We start from the raw sequence: 21,303 nt of genomic DNA, 5'->3' as shown, positions 1-21,303 counted from the left end.
CTAATTTTGTATTTTTAGTAGAGACGGGGTTTCTCCGTGTTGGTCAGGCTGGTCTCGAGCTCCTGACCGCAGATGATCCGCCCACCTCGGCCTCTCATAGTGCTGGGATTATAGGCGTGAGCCACCGCGCCTGGGCCCATTCAAAACTTTTTTGTATGGACACTCCCTTAAACCAAAGCCTAAGCCAGAGCAAAGCCCTGACTTTCTTCAATTCTGTGAAGGCTGAGAGAGATGAGGAAGTTAAGAGACCATCTCCATTAGATGAGGAATTTGTAGATGAAAAGCTTGCAGCTAGCAGAGGTTTAAGGAAAGAGACCATCTCCATAATATAAAAGTATAATGTGAAACAGCAAGTGCTGATGTAGAAGCTATGGCAAGTTATTTTTCCAGAAGATCTACCTAGGATCATTGATGAATGTAGCTCCACTAAACCATGCATTTTCAATGTAAATGAAACAACCTTCTGTTGGATGAAGATGCCATTGAGGACTTCCATAACTAGAGAGGAGAAGTCAATGCCTGGCTGCAAAGCGTCAAAGGACAGACTGACTCTCTTGTTAGGGGCTAATGTAGTTAGTGACTTTAAGTTAAAGCCATTGCTCATTTACCATTCTGAAAATCCAAGGGCTATTCAGAATCATGCTAAATCTACTCTGCCCATGCTCTATAAAAGGAACAACAAAGCTTGCATAGCAGCACATCTGTTTACAGCATGGTTTACTGAATCTTTTAAGCATACTGTTGAGGCCTACTGCTCAGATTAAAGGATTTCTTTCAAAATGTGACTGTTGTTACAATATACTTGGTCACCCAAGAGCTTTGATGAAGACTTACAAGATGAATGTTGTTTTCATGCCTCCTAACACAGCATCCATTCTGCAGCCCATGGATCAAGGAGTAATTTCAACTTTCCACATCTTATTGTTTGAGAAATACATTTTTGAGGCTATTGCTACCATAGATAATGATTTATCTGATGGATTTCTGCCAAGTAAATTGAAAACCTTCTGGAAAGGATTCACCATCCTAGGTGCCATTAAGAACATCTGTGATTCATGGGAGGAGGTCAAAATATCAAGATTAACAGGAGTTTGGAAGAAGTTGATTCTAATCCTCATGGATGACTTTGAGGGATTCAAGACTTTAATGAAGGAGGTCACTGCAGATGTGGTGGAAATAGCAAGAGAACTAGAATTAGAAGGGAAGCTAAAGATATGACTGAATTGCTGCAATCTCATGATAAAACTTGAATGGATGAGGAGCTGGTTCTTCTGGATGAGCAAAGAAAGTAGTTTCTTGAGATGGAATCTACTTCTGGTGAAGATGCTATGAACATAATTGAAATGACAACAAAGGACTTAGAATATTATATAAATTTAATAAAGCAGCGTCAGGGTTTGAGGGAATTGATTCCAATTTTGAAAGATGTTCTACAGTGGGTAAAATGCTATCCAGTAGCGTCACATGCTGCAGATAAATTTTCATGAGAGGAAGGGTCAATTATGTGCCAAACTTCATTGTTGTCTTATTTTAAGAAATTGCTACAACCACACTGATCAGCAACCCACACTGATCAGTCAGTAGCCATCAACATCAAGGCAAGACCCTCCATGAGCCAAAAAAGATTACAACCCCCAGCCGGGCATGGTGGCTCATGCCTGTAATCCCAGCACTTTGAGAGGCCAAGGCAGGTGGATCACCTGAGGTCAGGAGTTCAAGACCAGCCTGGCCAACATGGCGAAATCCTGTCTCTACTAAAAAATAGAAAAATCAGCTGGGTGCGGTGGCAGGCACCTGTAATCCCAGCTACTCAGGAGGCTGAGGCAGGAGAATCTCTTGAACCCGGGAGGCGGAAGTTGCAGTGAGCTGAGATTGCACCATTGCACTCCAGCCTGGGAGACAGAGCAAGATTCCATCTCAGAAAAAAAAGATTACAACCCACTGAAGGCTCAGATGATCCTTAGCAATAAAGTATTTTAAGTTAATATATGTTGATTGTTTTTAGTCACAATTCAGTTGCACACTACAGTGGACTACAGTTGTGTGAACATAACTTTTATATGCACTGGGAAACAAAAAATTTGTGTGACTCCCTTTGTTGTGATATATGCTTCATAGTGGCGATCTGGAACTAGCCCCACAATATCTCTGAGGTATGCCTGTATGTCTTTGTGGGGTCATGACCTGGAAGTGATAGAGTTAGGAAAGAAGGATGAACACCCAGACCCTGTGGGAGGAGGAGAGGAATCCAGAATGTTGAGCATGTAGACTGGAGGCCGGTGGGTGCCAGGCAAGCATCGAAAACTCCTGAAGCACTTAACTGTGCGCCAGGTCCTCAGCTGGGCCCTGTGCAACATCTTATTCAGTCCTTATGAGACGAAGCCTTTTTTCATAGTTTTCAAAATTATCCCATTATATGGGTTATTCTTGTAAGCTACATCATATCCTTTATGTAATGAGGCCAGATATACATCTATGCACACCTAAAACTTGAGGGTGATGTTTTGCACCAATAATGAATATGAAGTTTAGCAAAACTTGCCAGGGTCACCAACTAGAAATAGAATTCAAACTCAGAAACGGGTGGGAGGGTCATTTTTTACTTCTTCCCCTCTCTTTCCTATTTCTAGTCAATGTTCAAGAAGTATCAAGTCCGTCCGAGCACGGTGGCTTACACTTGTAATCCCAGACTTTGAGAGGCTGAGGCGGCCAGATCATGAGGTCAGGAGATCGAGACCATCCTGGCTAACGCAGTGAAACCCCGTCTCTGTATTTTGTATTTGTAAAAATACAAAAACCTGGGCATGATGGCACATGCCTGTAGTCCTGGCTACTCAGGAGGCTGAGGCAGGAGAATCACTTGAACCTGGGAGGCAGAGGTTGCAGTAAGCCAAGATCATGCCACTGCACTCCAGCCTGGGTGACCAGAGCAAGACTCCATCTCAAAAAAAAAAAAAAAAGTATCAAGTTCACTTCCTATTTTTAAACTTACCCACTTCTCTCTTATCTTTGCTGATGCTTCTCTAGTACAACAGTTTCTTTATTGGTCTTCCTGCCAGATGGCCTGGATTCATCCTAGAACATTTGACTCTCTCTGCCTCACTCATCTTTAAATGGGGATCACAGCAGAACCTACCTCATGAAGTTATTGTGAAGGTTAAATGTGCTAACACAGGTAGAGTGTTCAGCATAGGATATAATAAGCACTCAGTAAGGGTAACCTATTATTCTCCATAAAGCTACCCATATCATGTCACACCCTGGCCTAAAGCATTAGTTAGTTTCCCACTGCCCTCTGTTTGTACTTCTGCACAAGGCTGTTGGTGATATGGCCCACCGCAGCCTTTAGACCTCCAGCCCCTTCTTTTCCTACTCTCTTCCTCTTGACTTCCATGCTTCAGCCACCCTGAGCTTCCAGTAGTTCCTAAAGTCACTGTAATATCCTTTTCCTGACCTTAGGAGCTTTCTCTGCCCTTTGTACATGTTTTATCACAATTACTGTGCTGGAATGGCCTGTTTACTTTTGTGATTTCTCCTTCAGTCTGTAAGCCCCAGGATGGCCAGAAAAAGATCAGTCTTATTCATCACTAATTCCTCAGATTTCAGCATGGCTCCTGGCATGTTACAGGCTCCCAAACATTATTTATCGAATAGGTGGATGGGTAGGCACATAGGAGGGAGGAAGAAAATATAACAATTCTGTGACCCCAAAGTCCGGTACCCTTTGGACTACTCCTGCCTGCCTTCTTGCAGCTCTCTAAAGAAAGTAGAAAGTAGGGGCCATACTCAGAGGACTGGGGAGGGTGGGGCTGGGAGATACCTCCATTGCTCCCTCTTCAGTCCCATCTCCACATTCACTAGCATTTTCTTTCTTACAAATCTAAGATTTGTAACTTCGCTGCTTAAAAATCCACAAGTCCGCCACTGCTTACAGGAAACGAGTGTACCCCTTAGAGTGGCACACCGGAACTCTCAGCCTCTTGCCCTCCCTTCTCCCCTCTGCAGCTCACAGCCCTTGTCCTTGGTCTCCCAAGGACACACTGCTGTTTCCTGCTTATGTGACTTTTCCAGGTCCCTCTCTCTCGGGTGAATCTTTCCAGACCTAGCTCAGTTACGACTTCCATGAAGTTTCCTAATGTCTCCAGCATCAGTATATACTCTTGGTTCCCATAGAACTCTGTAGAGCCTTTGTTAGAGCTCACCTCAATCTGTCCCATATTGCTGTGTGCACTGTTTGTCTGCCCTATTAGAATGGAAAGTGTTCAAAGAGAACATATATTCACTTTGGAGAACCCAACCGTACCACTTGTGAGCTGTGTAGATTTCGGCAAGTTGCCTATATTCTCTAAGCCTTGTGTATAATAATGCATAAAAATATTTGTTAGGATGAGAAGTGACCATTTCTACCTTATAGGTTTGGTGCTTGGAATGCTGATGTAGACCTGGAAACTAGCCCAGATGAAAACAAGAATGATGAGGCCACAGTGTCCATGAAAGTAGGGCAAGGCAGGGTGTCCAGTGGAGCCAGAGGGAGTGCCGAGAGGTAGGTCCTTGGAACACGGAGGAACCAGAAGGCCCAGGAGTAGGAAGCCATGTTGGTGTTTGTAAGAAAGTAGAAGAGGTGGTTGGCCAGAGGACAGGCCCTGTTCGAGATCTAACCAGGACATCAGAGCTGGCCTCTCCCTCCCTTCTTCCTTGCAGGCCAAAGCCGAGCAGCCTTAACTGACACCTCCTTGGCACCAGCACACAAACAATGGCCCATAGCCTGACTTCTGCCAGGATGCCCTAGGTCCGTGCCCTTCACCTGTTCTGCACCTATAAGATTGGTGTTTGCCCTCCTTGATTCTTCCAGGTGCTGCCCCACCCTGTTCTTCTCCCCATTCTTTAAGTGCTGAGATTGGCCAGTCCCGTGCTGAGAGGAGAGAGCCGGAGGAAGGGAGACTGATTCTTACTCCTCACTGCTGTCCATTGGGATGGGATGAACTTCACAGCTCCAGTTTCCTGTGTTCTCTCAGCTGCAGGTGATTTAAGCTTGTTGGATTTATATAACATTGGGAAATGGTAAACTGTGTAAATTTGCTATGTTTTCAGGGACCGTTATTTATGGAAGGGCATTTTTAACTCAAGTGCTAGAAGTGTTAAATCATTATAATAAATTCGTGCTATTCAGATTTTCTTACATTGTAATAAATTTTTTCTAAGCATGAATGAGAAGATCCATGATTCTTCTAATATACCATTATGTATTTCTTCTCAAAATGACACAGCTTACTACAAGTTGGAGAATAATAGAATTAGATTTACTGTGTTGGAGGGAAAAAAAAGGCAGTTGAGCAGTGATGAGTCTGAGAAAGGACTTGGGAGCAGTGATCACAAGCAGAACTTCTCCCTGCCTCTCTGCTTGCTTCTTAGCCAGATGGAAGGAACAGGCATTGAGTGGTTGCATCCTCTCAATCTCCCACCTGAGCTTAGGGACAGCCTTTGTGCACAGAAATGGGGCATCCTAGTGGCCCTCTGCGCTGTCCTGTCCAGGGGCAGGTGTGGGAGTGGGGCTCTGTTGGAAAGAGAAGCTGTCTTTCCGCATGGTATCAAAGCCCTACCAGGAACATCAGTCTGGGCAGAGAGCTGTGCTGCATATAGCACCCTCTCCTCACCTCAGTCTTCACCTGAGAGCTCACCTGGATCCGAAGATTCATAGCTTCCACCAGATTCTCAAAGGGATCTGTGATCCAAAAAAAATTCAGGAATCACTGGTCTTGGGTGAATTCTGAAGCATTTTCTGACTGTCCACTATGTGCTAGCCAAAGTTCAGCAACATAGCTCCAGACTTCCAGCAGAGGACAGGGCAGTGAGGCAGAAGGTCAAGTTGAGCTGCAATTAAGAGTTCCTGAGGTCAGTGCAGTCACAGAGCCCTGAACAGTAACCTCTGGGTCAGGGTCTTACATCAGAATGTTCCCAAGTGGAGGAGCACTGTGTTCAAAGCCATGGAGAAAAGAACCCCAAGGTAGTAAGCTCATGGACAGCCTTGAATGCTAGGCTTGGTGTTTAAACTTGGAGGAGCAGCAAGGCTCATGCTTGCATAGGCCCATGAGACCTGCACAGACTGCAATCCTTGGCAACAGTTTACTTAGTGTTCCGTCAGAGGCTTAGCTTTAAGTTCTTTCTCTGTAGCTGTGTGACATTGCACAAGTCCTGTCACCACTCAGTGCCTCTGTCTACAAAACATAGATAGCACATGTATGTATGCCTGCCTTGTCTGGCACAGTATCTATGGGGATCTGATGAAAGGATGCTCATGCACCTGCTGAGTAAACAACTGCAAACCTCTTTATACATATCAGGTGGCTGTAATTTATCTGGAGACTGGCAAGGAGCAGTGGGCCCCTCTGAAGCATGGAGAGTGGGGGATTCCATGATAGCCAGGCAGAGCTGGGAAGCTGGGCCTGCCAGCTCCCAACCATCACTGCCTCCCGCACTTGTCACCACCTCAGGCAGTGCCTCCAGCAGGGCACCCCACCGTCACACTTGCCTCAGTTTGAGAATGTCATTTACCTCTGTTTCTCCCATCAGCCTAGAACCTCATCCCCCATACAAGGTCCTGGCTTCTTAAGACGCCTCTGCCTCAATGGCCCTGGCTCTCCAGATCTCAGCCTTGAGGAGTGTCAGCATCAGGCAGAGCTGAGAGCCGTTCCAGAGTTGGGACCTCAGTTGTGGTCCACATGGCCATCTGCCTCCATGAGGGGTGCCTATGGGTAACTTCTGCCCTTCTTTCTTGTACTCCCCACCCCAGCCTCCATCCTCCACCTCTAGTATTTCTAAATCTGTCCCTTTCTTCAGAACTGAACAACTAGTGGTATTATTTTCTTGTTTGGCCAGTCAGGCTGCTTCTGGGGATGGGGTGGGAAGGGCATCCCCAGTTGTTTCTGAGCCATGGCTAGTGTTTTTTACTGGGCTGGAGGAGAAACCATGGTGGCCTGATCATGCTGCTGGGACTGCTGAGGTTGCAGGCTTCCCATGTCTATGTTTGGGGGTTTCTCCTTTCATGTTACCCAGCACATTGTCTAAGGAAGGAAGCAGGTGGGGACTGGTCTCTGCAATGCCTGGTCCACATGACTGACCACTCTCCCCAGGCTGACCCAGCTAATGTTCACACCAGCCATTTTTTTTCATACATTTTATTTTGAAGTTAGACTTACAGAGAAGTTTTAGAAATAATACAAAGAATTATTTTATACCCTTTACTCATATTCCCCAAGTGTTAACATTTAACTTGTTTGCTTTATCATACACTCTCTCACACACATATACATACTGTATTATTACTTTTTTCTGGAAACATTTGAGAGTAAATTGCTGACCTAATACCCTTATTTCCCCAAAAAGTTCAGCATATACTTCCTAAACAGGGACAGCCTCTTTTATAACCACAGTACAGGTATCAAAATTAAGAAATTAATGCTGACACAGTACCTGATCTTATTTAAATATTGCCAGTTGTTGAACTAATATCCTTTGTAACCAAAAACAAAAAAAAAAAAAAAAGAAATTCTGGCCCAGGATCACAAGTTGCATTTAGTTGTCTTATCTCTTTAAATGAGCACAAGCCATTTACTTCATAGAACATTTTGGGTTTGTCTTGTTTCCTTATGATTACATTCCGGTTATGCATTCTCAGCAAGAATAAGTGATAGTCTCCTTTTGAGCACATCTGACCAGGAAGTCCATGCTAGCATTTGTTACATGTTACATTCCAGATGACACTAACTTTGATCACCTGGTTAAGGTGGTATCTGCCAGGTTTCTCCTTATATAATAAAAGTACTAACTTTCCCTTTGTAATGTATAAGTATCTTGTGGGGGTATACTTTGAGGCTATGTAAATATTGTTTCTGATACCTTTTTTTACCCACTTGTTTTTATCACCCACTGATGTTTCAGCACATTGCATTTAAATCCTTAGTCTTCTACTTTGCCCCTGCCTACTCTCTTTGACCAGTCCACTGCTAGGAGAGAGACTGAAAACAGACCATTTACTTCTGATCCTCGGGGCCATTAGCTAGGGCAATAACTACATACAGAACAACACACAACAGCATGGGAACAAGAGCCCAGTGAAGTGGTTCCCACTCAGGGCACTAGAAAGTCAGAAAACAGTTTCCAATAGACCCCCTGGAGCAGGTGGACCCCGGGCTAGGGCTTAAGGACAGGAAGAATTTGGATGACCAGAAATCTGGAATGGCATGAGAATCTGTGTCCATATGCCATATTTGAGGGCCCCAGTGAGACTCTGCCCCGAATGCCTGTCATCCCAGGAGCTCCCAGAGTACTGGGAAGACCTGAACCACCAGGCTTTCTTTTGATCCCTGTTCAGAGTTGGGGCAACATGGGGCAGAGAGGCCCTGCAAAGAGTGGGCCAGGCCTAGGGTGCTTCAGAAGAGGCCTGTAGAAGGCATCCCTGTTTCCACTCCCCACCTCTTCTCATTCATTCAGCAAACACTGGCGCATACCCCATGCCAGGTATTGAAGTCAATGCTGAAGACACACAGTACTCTCAAAGGGGATACTTTGAGCCCAGAGATTCTTAAGGTCACTCAGCACTGAGGGCAAGGCAGGAGCTATCTTCTGCCCAGAATCAAGAGCAGAATACAGTGGAGGATAAAACCCTGTGCCAAACTCCCTCATTCTAGGCTGACTCTCATGCCCAGAGCAAGGATGAGGGCACTCACAGTCACACATCTCCTCTGACCTCTCTTCACCAGTGCCCTTTCTCAGCACTTGGCAGAGAGCTTCAGGCACTTGGCAGAGAGCTTCAGGCGCACTGAAGTGGGGCCAAATCCCTGAGACCCAGGCTGTCTGCTCACTTTGCAGAGAAGGGATCTGAGGCCAGAGAGGTCTGAGCCTTTCCAGGACAGGCCTGACTCCACTTTTCTGCCCTGTGGATAGGCTGTGTGTCTCTGTTTGAGGCTTGGAAACACAATCAGCAAAGAGGCTTTTGAGGCAAGAGCCATTATGCATGTGCCTTGAATAGGTAGCTTCTTCCAACGTAATATGAAGATTACGTACACAGCGTCTGCCATAAAGGAGACCTGGGTTCAAATCCCAGTTCTAGGGTTCATGTGACTTTCATACAGCATATAAGCTCGTCTGTAAAATAGGGCCCAGGATTGCTGGGAAGATTAACTGGAATGGTGTCCCTGAAGTAACCAGGACAGTGTCTAGATGATAAGTAGATTGTTTTGAAACAAGGCCTTGTGTCTTCCCCCAGCATATCCCCAGCCTACCTAAGATCTTGCAGTTCTTCAGAAGGTCTGGGGTCCTTTGTTCCTCCATGACCCCTCCCATGGAGTCCATGTAACACCCGCGCACCCTACAAAACCTGACCCAAGTGTCTCCACTCTCCCAGACAGGGCCGCTTGCCTTCCCTCCTCCGGGCTGTCCTGGGCCCCCAACAGAGTTCCCACACGCTAGTGTGCAGTTGTCTTTTGCTTGTCAGGGAACCTCATGGGGAAATTAGTGCAGCTGATTTTGAATCCTGGCTCCATTACTTTCTTACAGTGTGGTTTGGGGCAAGTTACCTACCTTATCCAAGCCTGTTTGTTCATCTGTAAGGTAGGGTGATAGCACCTTGCAGAATTACAGGATTAGAGATAATACCCATAACACACCTCGCACTGGGCCTGGAAGGTGCCCAGTGTGTGCTGTCTTCATCTCTTCACCTCTAATCCTTAGTGCAGTGCTGTGCTCAGTAGCTACACTATAAATACTGGTTCAGCAGGTTAGGGAACAAATTACTCCCCATGCCAAAGTAGTTTTCATTTTAAAAGCGGAACTAATGAGGCCTAGGTCTAACCCAAAGAAAAAGACCTAACAATGGGATCTGAGACCCTGTGTAGGACTGGAGTGCAGTGAGAAGCCTGGGGCATGTGTGTTGGATCTCCTTAGCAGAAGCCCACATCCTGCCCATGCAGGGCAGAAATGACCCACAGTTGTCCTGCTCGTGAAGCCCCGCCTTGGTTTCCATGAGGAAAGCAGGAAATGGAAGGGAAACAAGGTTGACAGCCCCTGGGTCCACTGGATTTCCTGCCATCCCAATGCCCATGGCTCCCTGAGCTGGGCCCCAGGAATAGGTAAGGACAGAGTGGCAACAGCAACAATGAATCATGTTGGAGACCCTGAAGACAAGAGGCATCTTTGTGCCTCAATTAGTGAAGTATGGGGCCTTCACAAATGGCTGAATTTTCCCCTTTATTTTAAAAAGCCTAATTTTTAAACATGTTTTATTTATTTATTTATTTATTTATTTATTTATTTATTTATTATTTATTTATTTATTTATTTGAGATGGAGTCTCACTCTGTCTCCAGGCTGGAGTGCAGTGGCACAATCTCGGCTCTCTGCAACCTCTGTCTCCCAGGTTCAAGCGATTCTCCTGCCTCAGTCTCTCAAGTAGCTGGGATGGGAGGCTGGCATTTTTCTGGCATGTGCCACCACTCCCAGCAAATTTTTTTGTATTTTAGTAGAGATGGTTTTCACCATGTTAGTCAGGATGGTCTCGATCTCCTGAGCTTGTGATCCTCCCACCTCGGCCTCCCAAAGTGCTGGGATTACAGGCGTGAGCCACCACGCCCTGCCAATAAGCTTAATTTTTTTATAAGCAAATTCTTAAGATTAGTGCAAACCCAGTTGAGCACCCCCAAGCAAGTTCTTAAGATCAGTGCAAACCCAGTTGAGCACCCCCAGTTTGCACTGATCTTAAGAATTTGCTTATCATTTTCTCCAGAGTTAAGTGTACTGGGGGAAATGACTGACGCAGCTCAAAAGGCTTTTGAACTTCAGGTAGCTCCATAAAATGTTAATAAATATTATATTTATTTCAATTTAATTTTCTCTCCTTGTTAATAATAAAAGCTCCCGTCTGTCCCTATAACCAGCAAGTGCTACCAGGGAGGGGGACTTATGCACCCATTAGCAACATGTTTACTAACTTGTTACTCACCTTTAAGAACTCCAGCTCTATCAAGGAGAGAAGGGAAGAAAAGGATTGGTACCTAGATCAATATAGATGCTGCCATTTCTTAAAGGTGAAATTGGGGTTGTTGAGAAAAAAAGTCAGAATAAAGAAGGTAGTAGGAGACATGAGAGAAGGGCTAGAGGGGAGTGACTGTGCAGAGTTTACAACTGAGGGAGATGTGATGTAGAGATCAACGGCACAGCCATGCAGATAGACCTGGACTTGAGTGCTGATCCTAGGTAATTTAGGTGAGGGACTTAACCTCTCTGGGCCTCAGTTTTTGCATCTGTAAATTAGGGTAATAACATCTGCATCATAGAATTATTGTGAGAATTCGATGAGATTATAACTAAGCAGTTCTTAACGCAGTGGCTAGTACAGAGCAGCACCCCATAAAAGACAGCTACACCCGTGCCTCAAGGAATGATGCCCAAATGGTAAGAGGTAACTGGACGGCCCTGATGTCTCTGTTCAGCCAGTGGGTGCCAAGCATCCCAAGGCCTGGGCTTACCTCTTGGGAGTCACATGGGGCAGCTACAGGAGCCTGGGCACATCACTGCCTGGCTCTGGGTCTCCTCAGTGAAAATGAGGATGACAGCTGAGTTCCTTCCACCTATACACTCCATGCCCACACTTAAAGAGCAGGATAAACAAGAACTGGCAACACTGGCTGCTGCTAGGGAGAGAAATGGATGAGTGGATTCAGGGGTGGGAAGAACTTCATTGTTTCCTTTTTCTGAATTTTGAAATATATGAATATATTTTTCAAAAGAACAGATAAAATTTTTTAAAATGCAAAGACCAAATTAGTATGCAGCCTGAGGCCATGTGAGCCCAGAGGAGGAAGGCTGCAGACAGCAGCAGCCACAGTTGCACTGGGAATGCTCTTGGGAAAGGAAAAGGCAAAGAGAGCAGCAGGGGCGCAGGAGTGTCAGCTAATTGGGGTCCCCGGAAAAGAGCAGTGAGAGGCAGAGGTGTGTGCACGTCAGCAAGACAGGAATTCTCTGCGAGTGGCATAGATTGACTGGACCTCACAAAAAAATGACCTAAAGTGGTCTTATGTCAAGTTCAAGTTTGCTTTTGTTGGGAGGTGGGTTGTCAATAGAATGGAATTAAGAAACAGGAAGGAGGATGGGATCGCAGCCTGAGCCATTTGTTCTGAATATCTGTGCTGTAAGAAATTTGCCGCTCTGATAATCCTTGGGGTGGAATGTAGCTGAGTGTGGCTGTCCCTTGTTCACTCCTTAACACTCTTGGGGGTGGTATTATCCCCATTTTAGAGATAAGGAAATTGAGGCTCAGAGAGGTTAAGCAATGTTTCCAAAGTGACACAGAAGGTATTAGAGAGAACTGTGATTTGAATCCTGGTCTGAAGTCAAAGTCCATGCCTTTTTCACTCTGATACCCTAATCTTTCCATCCCCCTCGTAGTCTGGGAAAAGTCTTGATTAGAGCTCCACAAAGGGCAGAAGCAGAGATGGAGACGCTCAGAGTTTCCTGAAGAGGCAAACAGTTAGGCTGGCAGGAGGAGGGAGAAAGGGTGATATAGAGGGCCCTGGGGAGCTGGTGCTGGCTCTCCAGGCTTTCACTCTGTCACTAGCAAGTCCCAGGACACCTGGGAATGTTGGAGACCAGAGACTGGCGGTAACCAAGGGGAGGACTTGAGGAGAGAAGGGAGGGCAGCTTAGAGAAATGGGAGGGCAGCTTAGAGAAATGGAGGGTCAGTAGGGGGAGGAAACTAGAAAGTTAAAATAAAAATCTTACACTTGCAAGCATTTATCTAGGGATGGGAGGGTGTGTTGACTATACACTTATTCCACATGCTATCACTACTTAAAGAGCATTTCCAGAACACCTGCCTCTTTGGGACATGCCTTCAGCTGTCAGTAATTTGTCCATTCCTTCCTTCCTTTTTCACTCATTAATGCAGGAATGAATCAATATTGACTGAATATCCAACTGCCAGAACTCACTAGTCTGTTGAAGGTAGTACGTCAACAGTAGCTAACAATTTTGATCTGGGGGTGGGTTCCATTTCGGTAAATAGTCAAATGGCATTCACAGCCAAGTCTGATGCTGTCACTTTGCGCTGGGCCCCTTAAGCTCACTGCCATATTGTCCCTTATCCACTTTACCAAGTGGGCAAGCAAGGTGGGGAATGTTCATCTGTGTTTTACCCGCTGTAATTCAAACACTAGCCCTGCAGACCCTGTGCTATGGGGATCTGCAGCTTTGCCCAGAAGAGCAGCAGCAGTCCTGGAGGATGGAGGCCCTGGCAGTGCTTGCATGAGTGAGGAAGCTCTAGTATGTCTTCTGTTTCTCTCCTTAGAACAGGAAAAAGGTCAGATCTTTAGGAAAACACCGAGGGAGATGGGAACGTTAAATGAAAGGTCTCAATAAACATAACTTTTTCATACTAGCATCACAGAGATAGGAAGATAGAAGGAGGAGAAGAAAGAGAAAAGAGAAAGAAGCTGTGACTACAAAGGTGTGGAGAAAGATCTGGAAGGGCTTTGAAAGTGCTACTGGGAACAGGTGCAGTTGCCCTGGGGAAGTCCTGGAGAGGGGGCTGGGGCTCCCACCAGGAGCCAGTTCCACCCCAGGGTCAGGCCGTGGTGAGGATATGAAGGCCAAGTGCCCCAGGGGCTGCCACAGCAAGGTTACAGCTGCCCAACAGGCCAGAGCCAGCTGGCAGACATCAGTGCAGCATGGAAAACATTAAGGGGAAATGGAAGCATTTAGCAATGAAATGACTTGATACCTGGGATTTTTGTCAAAGTAATTGTGAGTTGAGGTATGCTGAAGCTAGGTAGTGAGTACATGGGGATTTTTTTTTTTTTTTTTTTTTTTTTTGGAGACAGAGTCTCAATCTGTCTCCCAGGCTGGAGTGCAGTGGCGCGATCTCAGCTCACTGCAAGCTCTGCCTCCCAGGTTCACGCCATTCTCCTGCCTCAGCCTCCCGATTAGCTGGGACTACAGGCGCCCACCACCGCGCCCGGCTAATTTTTTTAAGTTTTTAGTAGAGACAGGGTTTCACCGTGTTAGCCAGGATGGTCTCGATCTCCTGACCTCGTGATCCGCCCATCTCGGCCTCCCAAAGTGCTGGGATTACAGGCATGAGCCACTGCGCCCGGCCCTACATGGGGATCTTTATGCAAGTGTCTCTACTCTTGATTATTATGCTTGAAATAAAAAGTTTCTAATAATAAGCAAAAGGTCTTTTACAAATAGGGGTGCTATGAAGGAACCACACACTGCAGATAGGATAACAGCAAAGGAATATAAGGCATAGAATAGAAGCAGAAATGAACAAGAATTTTGTCTCGGGTTCTCTTAACTAACACTGCAAATCAGGAGTTCTTAACCAGAGCTCTGCTCTCCATACTCTCCTTCAGGGATCCCTGAGCTCTCCATAATCATGTGCAAAGTTATCTAATAGTTTTCAGCAAGTTTTCAAGGATCTCTTTCCCCCAGAGGTTAATAAATTGTATTCTCTCTTAAGTGTGCTATGCATGTATCAGAAACCTGGTGTGCAGTTTTTACATTGAAGGTTTCTTTTACAGAACTGGAATGCTCATATCTGGTTCCAGTGTTTTCAGCCCCCCCTCAGTCAGCCATACCCGGAAGAGGGCAAAATTGCCTGGCTGGTTTCACAGCCCATCTCTGGTGACAGCTCCCAGGGTGCCTACAGTCTTTAGCCACAACACCTTCAGTGGAGGTAGGGGAGGACTATGTCCCAGAGACAATGGTATGCAGTGGGGAAGTGGACACAAACAGGAGAGGTCTAGGAAGGTCACTTGGGGATCTCCGGGAGGCTTCATGGGCTCTGAAAGAGTAAGAGGGGGTGCTGGGGGTTGAGGTTGTCCTCTTTCAGTTGCAGGTATGCAACAGAAATCACCATGTTGACTAGTCTGAGGCTCAAAACCTAAAGACACCTCCCCACTCTCCAGAGAATTTCTTAGAAAACACCTTCCATTCTTCTCAGGGCAGAATAATACCCAGGCCTTCCCTTATTTGCTGATACATGAAGATCTTTCTCCCCAGCCTAATGCATCACAGGCCAGCATCAGAAGCACAGACTTGGCCCCCGGCCCTGAGAAGAGAGATGGGAGGAGAGGATGGAGCATGGGGTCCAGGCACTGCTCTGTAGCTAGGGCTCTGAGCTCTGCTCTCCATACCCTCCTTCAGAGGAGACAGGTGGGGACCGAAGCGACTTCCCCATCTCCCACAGCGGGGCGCAGACTGACAGGTAGTTTCCGGGGGCTTGTCTTCTCTCCTCCAGGCATCTGAAGCCTTGCAGCTTCCTTGCCCCTCATTTGGCAGCCCTCCTGTCTCAGCAGTGGGGAGAGGTGGAAGCCCTGGGAAATAGTCTGCCCATTCCTAGACCAGACTGCAGGGCTGAGGGCAGGAGAAGGGAAGGAGGTGGGAGAGCGAAGATTGAGAAGAAGGTCTGTCCCAGGCCAGGACTGGGTGAAGGCATGCAGCTGGTGTGCAGCTGTCTGGGCTCTCCTCTCCAGATGCCTGCCACCCCTCTCCAAGTCCTGCATGGTGTCCTTCCTCCTTTGGAATGCTCTAATGCTCTTCCCACCCTGGCATTCAGGGTCTGGAAACCTCTCTGCAGCTCATATCTAAGTGTAGGACAGGCAGCATGCCAGGAAACACCCCAGCGGAGGGCCCCTACTCTTCTTTCTATACCCCTGCCCCCACCAGGACCCTGACTGAGGGCCCAGAATCCTGTTTTCTCCATCCCTGCAAACTGCCAGAGCAGCAGGAGGTGTGAAGCCAAGAGCAAGATGCTTGCTGGTAAATTTGGAGTTGCATCCTCATCCTTCTTCCTTTATTGTGACCTCTTTCCTCCACTGCCTCCTTCCCTAAGGTGTCACATAACTTCCCCCCAACCCAACACTTGCTCGGCCTTCAGGTCGGGCGGCCTCGGTGACCTCCTTTCTGTTCTGCTTGGACACTGTGGCCACCTCTTCCAGGAACCCAGAAGAATGAATTTGCAATGGGGACTTTCAGAGAGACACACCAGTCCAGAGAGATTCTTCCTAGAGTGGCACAGGACCTCCTTTTACTGTTCCCATCACCTCCCAGAAAGAGCTTCACATGCTGAAACTCAGAACGGGGGCCTGTGTTGCAGATTCCATAAAGAAGACCAAAGGTACTTCCAGTGGGCAAGCCTTGGGGCTGTGAGGCACAGCTGGCCAGAGTCCAAGAGGCACAGACCAATGAAGAAATCTTTTTTTTTAAACTGTGCTTTATTTAGGGCTAAGCTGGAGAAAGCGTCATCCAATAGTTACAGAAGGTTACAAGGAGTTTTAGGGAGTTGAGTGTGAAAAGAGCAGTTGTACTGAACTGCAGCTGTTTTTTTTTTTTTTTTCTTTTTTTTTTTTGTTTTTTTTTACATCTGGACATCCTAAAAGGAGGAGTCAAGAGAAAAAAGAAAATGAAAAACAACAACGACAACAAAATTGACAGAAAGAAAGGAAAGGCAGGAGGCCCTAGAGGAACTGGAAATTTGTTCTTCTGAAGGGAAACAATGGTAGGTCTGAGAACCCCCGGCCTCCAGATGACCTGGACATCAATGAGAAGGAATCGAGGCAGAATGCCAAAGCAATCTTCCCAAGGGTGCAAATAAATTATAATAAATATGTTATACTTTAAAATATATGTGTTCTTAAATAATTCAGTGTTTTTTCTGATTCTGAGTTTTTTAAGCAATGTCTTTAACTGCTCTAAAGTCATTTACCAAAGATAAATATCGTGCTTTCATTAAATAGTTTTCCTTGTTTTTTTCTCTATCATTACAATTAAAAGTCCTACAAAATATGCAAATTTATTTACAGAAAAACAGAGCCGGCATCATTTAAACATCCCTGTTTTTCAAAATTCCTTGTAAACAGTTTCAGAAATTCTTCAAAGATTGTTTATTTTTCTCTCTCTTTTTTAAGGTTTTGTGTGTGTGTGTGTTGTCTAGTCGTTTTAAGATGAAAGTTCCCAGTTCTCCCTTGCCCGGAAAGTCTCTGGAGCAAGCGTGGAAGGCGAGTGAAGCGGAAGGTGAGTGAAGCGCGCGCAGCTCCCGGAGGGAAGCAAGAGGCGAGGACGGCGGCGGCGGCGACGACCGGGCGACGCGACCGTTCCCGGCCGATGGCGTGGCCTCCACCGGCGACAGGCAGCCAGGCGCCCGCAGGTGTGGGGCGAGTTCGGCCTGGCCCTTGGGGACAACGGCGTCCGACAGCACTCGCGGGGAGAAGGGGTTGATGCTCTGTCTAAACTCTACAAAAGTACAGTCCTACAACATCTGGGATTTTAGCAGTAATGCTAACTTCTATAGGTTTTTTTTTTTCTTTTTTCTTTTTTTTTTATTTTTTGCTTTCCTCTAATTTTTCTTCTATTATATAGGTATTTTAAACTTTTCCTTTTTAAAATTCTGTACAACTATTAGGATTTTAAGAGGGGGAAGAGTTAGAAGCATTTACAGACTTTTCACAACAATGACCTTGCTTGGTAAGTCCCGTTTGTCCCCTCCTTGTTTTCTCACACTCCACGGTTAACGAGTTTTAAGATTTGTGTTGCTTTCCCCAAATATCCACCAATTTGTTCATCTTAACAGCTCCATCCAGACATAGAATACAGAAAACCATAGGAAAGTGTCATAGACTTGGATGAGGGTCATCAAAGCGCCTCTCAAAGTATCAAAGAACTATTATCTTGCTGTTTTAAAAGCACTGAAGCGTTATATTTCCTTTTTTTGTTGTTTTTTTGTTGTTGTTTTTTGTTGTTGTTTTTTTTTAATTTTTTATGACATTTTTTCATAGAATCGCTCTAAGCTGTTTCAAGAACAGCCATGAGGCAGGAAGGAGGGAGTCCTCCATTCCCCCTCTATTTGACGTAGAGCTACACATCTGCAATAAAAAGTTTGGTCCTTTGGTCCCTAAATAGCTAAAGGAATGACAGATAGAGATGCTCAGTGGCGGCCTCCCAGCCGCCCCCTGGGGACCAGGCCCCACACACCACTTGCCCCAGCCTGCCTCAGGCGCCCATGGGCTGGAAAAGCCCCGGGATCGGTAAGCAGCGTCTCCTCCCAGTTCCCAGCCCTTAAGCCTCCCAGTCTGGTCTCGTGATATTTTGTTTTAAAGTTGCCTTTTGTGTGTTTTTTTTTTTTTTCTCATTTTTCTTCATCTTCTTCTTATGTCATATATATATTTTTCCCCCAAACACGTGCCCTCTGAACTCCACAGACGCTATACTTTCCTTGAAGAAATGTTACAGTCACACAGACAGTGTCTGGAGTCTTCAGCTTGATTGATATTGGCTGATATGTCAAAGGTGTCATCCAACAGTTCTCATTTATAAATATATAGAGAGAGAGGTTTGTTTTTTAATGTAGCCCGTTCAGCATCCTGCCCTAAAATGAAGAAAATCAGGGCTGATTAAGCCAAGAGGGAAAACACAAACAGCATCCAAACACCAATAGGAACCTGCCTCAGGGGTTAGGATGGGAGCTCTAGGGGATGGTGGGAGGGAAGGAAGAGAGACCAGTATGAGAATTAGTCATGATCATGATACATTAAAAAAATATATACTCTTCTATTCAGAGTAGAAACCACTGGGAAGTCTAGTGGTGATGGTTGTAGCTGAGGTTTCGGTTGTTGGGAGAAGGTTCTTGATTTGGGTTACTTTAGCATTCTGGATTGGGGGTAGCTACATCTAAGGGGAGAATTTGGGACTGTGGGATATGAATTCATAATTAAACTTGTCTCTGAGAGATCTAGCCCAGATACAATATGTATACAGAAGCCTAGCAAACAAGATAGGAAAAATCTAGCAGCCCAGCCCACTCCTCCCAGCTCAAGGGAAAGAAGGAAGACACATCCGTGACTCAAATTTTATAGAATCCTTGCCCAGCTTCCAGCCAACCACTTCTTTCCCGGGGTCAGTAACTATTTGCGAGGCTGTGTATATATATGTATATCTGGATATATGTGTAGAATATATTCACCTGCACATATGTGGATATACATGGATATGTGTGTATGTATATGTATATATACACACATACACACACACAATACTTTTCTCATACATGCCAGGGAATTTAGAGGAAATTCAGAACTTCAAGGGAGTGGATGGGAAAACCTAAAAAAAGGTCAGAAGAGATTTAATTATCAAACTTAAATAAATTAACTCAGACAGTGTTTGATTTTGTTTTGAATGGTGGCTTTTTGGTGTTTTGTTTTGCTTTAAAAAAAATCATGATCTGACTAGAATCAAAAGGTGAATGCTTAATCATTGTGAATTAACAAATGAGACTCATCTCCATTCTAGCAAGCAGCTTCCACTTATACATGGGGGTGACTGGTTACATCAAGAAAGTTAGAACTGCAAAGCCCCCACTTGAGGGGACAACGTCATGCGTATATCAATCCATGCTGGCAGGTTTTTCACACTGTTGATTCAACAAACAGCAAACCGTACACAGCAGTCTAAACAATTACAACACCAAATAAAATAATAATAAAATTAAAAAACACTTGTCAAGGACCCTTTTTCAGTTGTAAACAAAAAGGTGCATTTTGCTTTTGTTAGTACTGTTTCTTCCAAACCAACCAAAAAAATCCCTCCCGAGTCCCCAGTCCCCAGCCTCCCCTCCCCACATTTAATTTAGCAGAAGTGGTTACAATACAAACCTTACAATTGTTACCGGGCTCTCTTGCAGAGGCCTCTGGCTTTGTACTCTAGTTTTTTGGTTTAGAATTTTGTTTTTATCATTCTGTTACTGTAGATATTTTGTTTTTGTTTTTTGTTTTCGTTTTTTTTTTTTTTTTTTTTCCCTTTGAAGTGAGATTGAAAATAACCTAACTGGAAAGACCAGACCTAGGATAGTGTCAATTGAAAAAGGCCCCCAAATTTCTAGAAAAAAATAAAATCACAATATTTTCAAGTGCAAGTAAATCAACCACGCATAGATATTTTTAAGATGTTTTCCTTATTTTTAAGAAAAAAATAATGGTTTGCACAGGTAAATGATCCCATGTTTGATAATTCAGGAATTCATCTTTATTTTGACTATTTTTTGTTCTTTTGTTTTGTTTTTTTCTCTATGTGACATCTAGAGAAGCATAAAAAAACGCTGAACAAGAAAAACCAAACAACAGAAAGTAAAACCACTGCAAGCACCAAGAACGAAACAAAAATGAGCACAGCAAAAAAGATTGTGGCAGCACAAAAGTCAAGAAAATGCACGTGTGATCATGACTGGCCAATCATCAACTGATACAACATCCAAGAAAAACGCTCCAATCACAGCACCTCCACGAAACTTGACGGCAATTGTCATGCAACCGATTCTTAGCCTTGTTACATGACGCCATCATGTCACACTGTGAACTTTGAGTTGATTTGAACTTACGGATGGGGGACTTTTCTCCACTCTCATGTGATTACGTGAACTTTATTCCTAGCTCAGCGCGAGACTGTGGTGGATTTGACTGGCCCTGGTTGGGTTGTTGGAATTTGATTGAATGACAAAAGAAGAAAAGATTTATATATATATTTATATATGTAGAGAGAGAGAGAGAGAGAGGACAAGAGAGTGTGGGTGGGGGAAGGAAAAGGTGGGGCAGGGCAGGTGGGGTTGGGGAGTGTGGGAGGGCAGGGAGGGCTGGGATTCAGGTGAAGGAGGGCAAGGAAGAAGTTAAAACAAAATTAAAAAGAAAATATATTTATACAGCACCAGACCACAGCATCAATCTAGAAGCTCTGATGAGAGAACAGCAGTCAAATCATAAGAGAACTGAAAAGAACTCAAAGGATGGAGTAAGCCAGCAGACAAACATGGGCACATCAACACACACACGCACACACACACACACGCACACACATACACACATACACACACACGGTTGTTTATGCAGACACATGATACACTGTGAACAGAAGCAGAACCTCACACAGGGCCACTAAGGGCATCCATCATGCGTTGGGGAGGGGGGCATGGGCGGTTTGGCAAGGGGGCCAGAAAAAAATAAAACAGCCCCTCAAACCACCTTGGCCGGCAAGCAATCTCAGGGAGCAGGTGCTCTGGTTTTCATCACCCTTGATTCTTTCTCTCCCCTAGGGGTGGCGCTCCCCCCCTCCTCAGCTTTCTGTGACTGCAGCCTGTGGGCCAGCAGGGGATGTCTGTCAGGGTGGCCCTGGTCAGCTGGGTAGGTCAGCTTGCTACAGTAACTGCTGTGTCCACGGGGTCCATCTACAAAATGCTCTGGTGCCGTAGTACCACCCAGGCAGGCA

General features: G+C 45.3%; 2 protein-coding genes across 51 annotated transcripts in view; one reads left to right on the top strand and one right to left on the bottom strand.

The window, feature by feature from the left end:
* KIAA1328 (KIAA1328 ortholog) overlaps nt 1-20,553 on the top strand; it is a 415,804-nt gene extending 395,251 nt beyond the window's left edge. The window contains exons 10-12 of the mRNA XM_026455159.1: nt 4,415-5,021; nt 15,993-17,200; nt 20,127-20,553. The gene's annotated coding sequence lies outside the window, so the exon portion shown is untranslated. The remainder of the gene's footprint in view (nt 1-4,414; nt 5,022-15,992; nt 17,201-20,126) is intronic.
* The window catches only part of CELF4 (CUGBP Elav-like family member 4), a 317,087-nt gene continuing 313,168 nt past the window's right edge, over nt 17,385-21,303 (bottom strand). For 37 of the 50 annotated variants that reach the window (XM_023207650.2, XM_031934514.1, XM_031934527.1 and 34 more), the window contains one exon: nt 17,385-18,418. In XM_023207650.2, coding sequence (XP_023063418.1) covers nt 18,392-18,418 — 27 coding nt within the window. In that variant the 3' untranslated portion in view covers nt 17,385-18,391. Of the gene's footprint in view, nt 18,419-20,422; nt 20,508-21,303 lie in introns of those variants that run through there. The other 13 variants (XR_004228581.1, XR_004228583.1, XR_004228582.1 and 10 more) reach the window with 3 other exon arrangements.

This window comes from Piliocolobus tephrosceles, chromosome 18 (genome assembly GCF_002776525.5).
Source record: "Piliocolobus tephrosceles isolate RC106 chromosome 18, ASM277652v3, whole genome shotgun sequence".
Taxonomy (NCBI): domain Eukaryota; kingdom Metazoa; phylum Chordata; class Mammalia; order Primates; family Cercopithecidae; genus Piliocolobus; species Piliocolobus tephrosceles.
The sequence above is the reverse complement of the archived record's forward strand: the minus strand, read 5'-3'. Positions and strand labels throughout refer to the sequence as shown.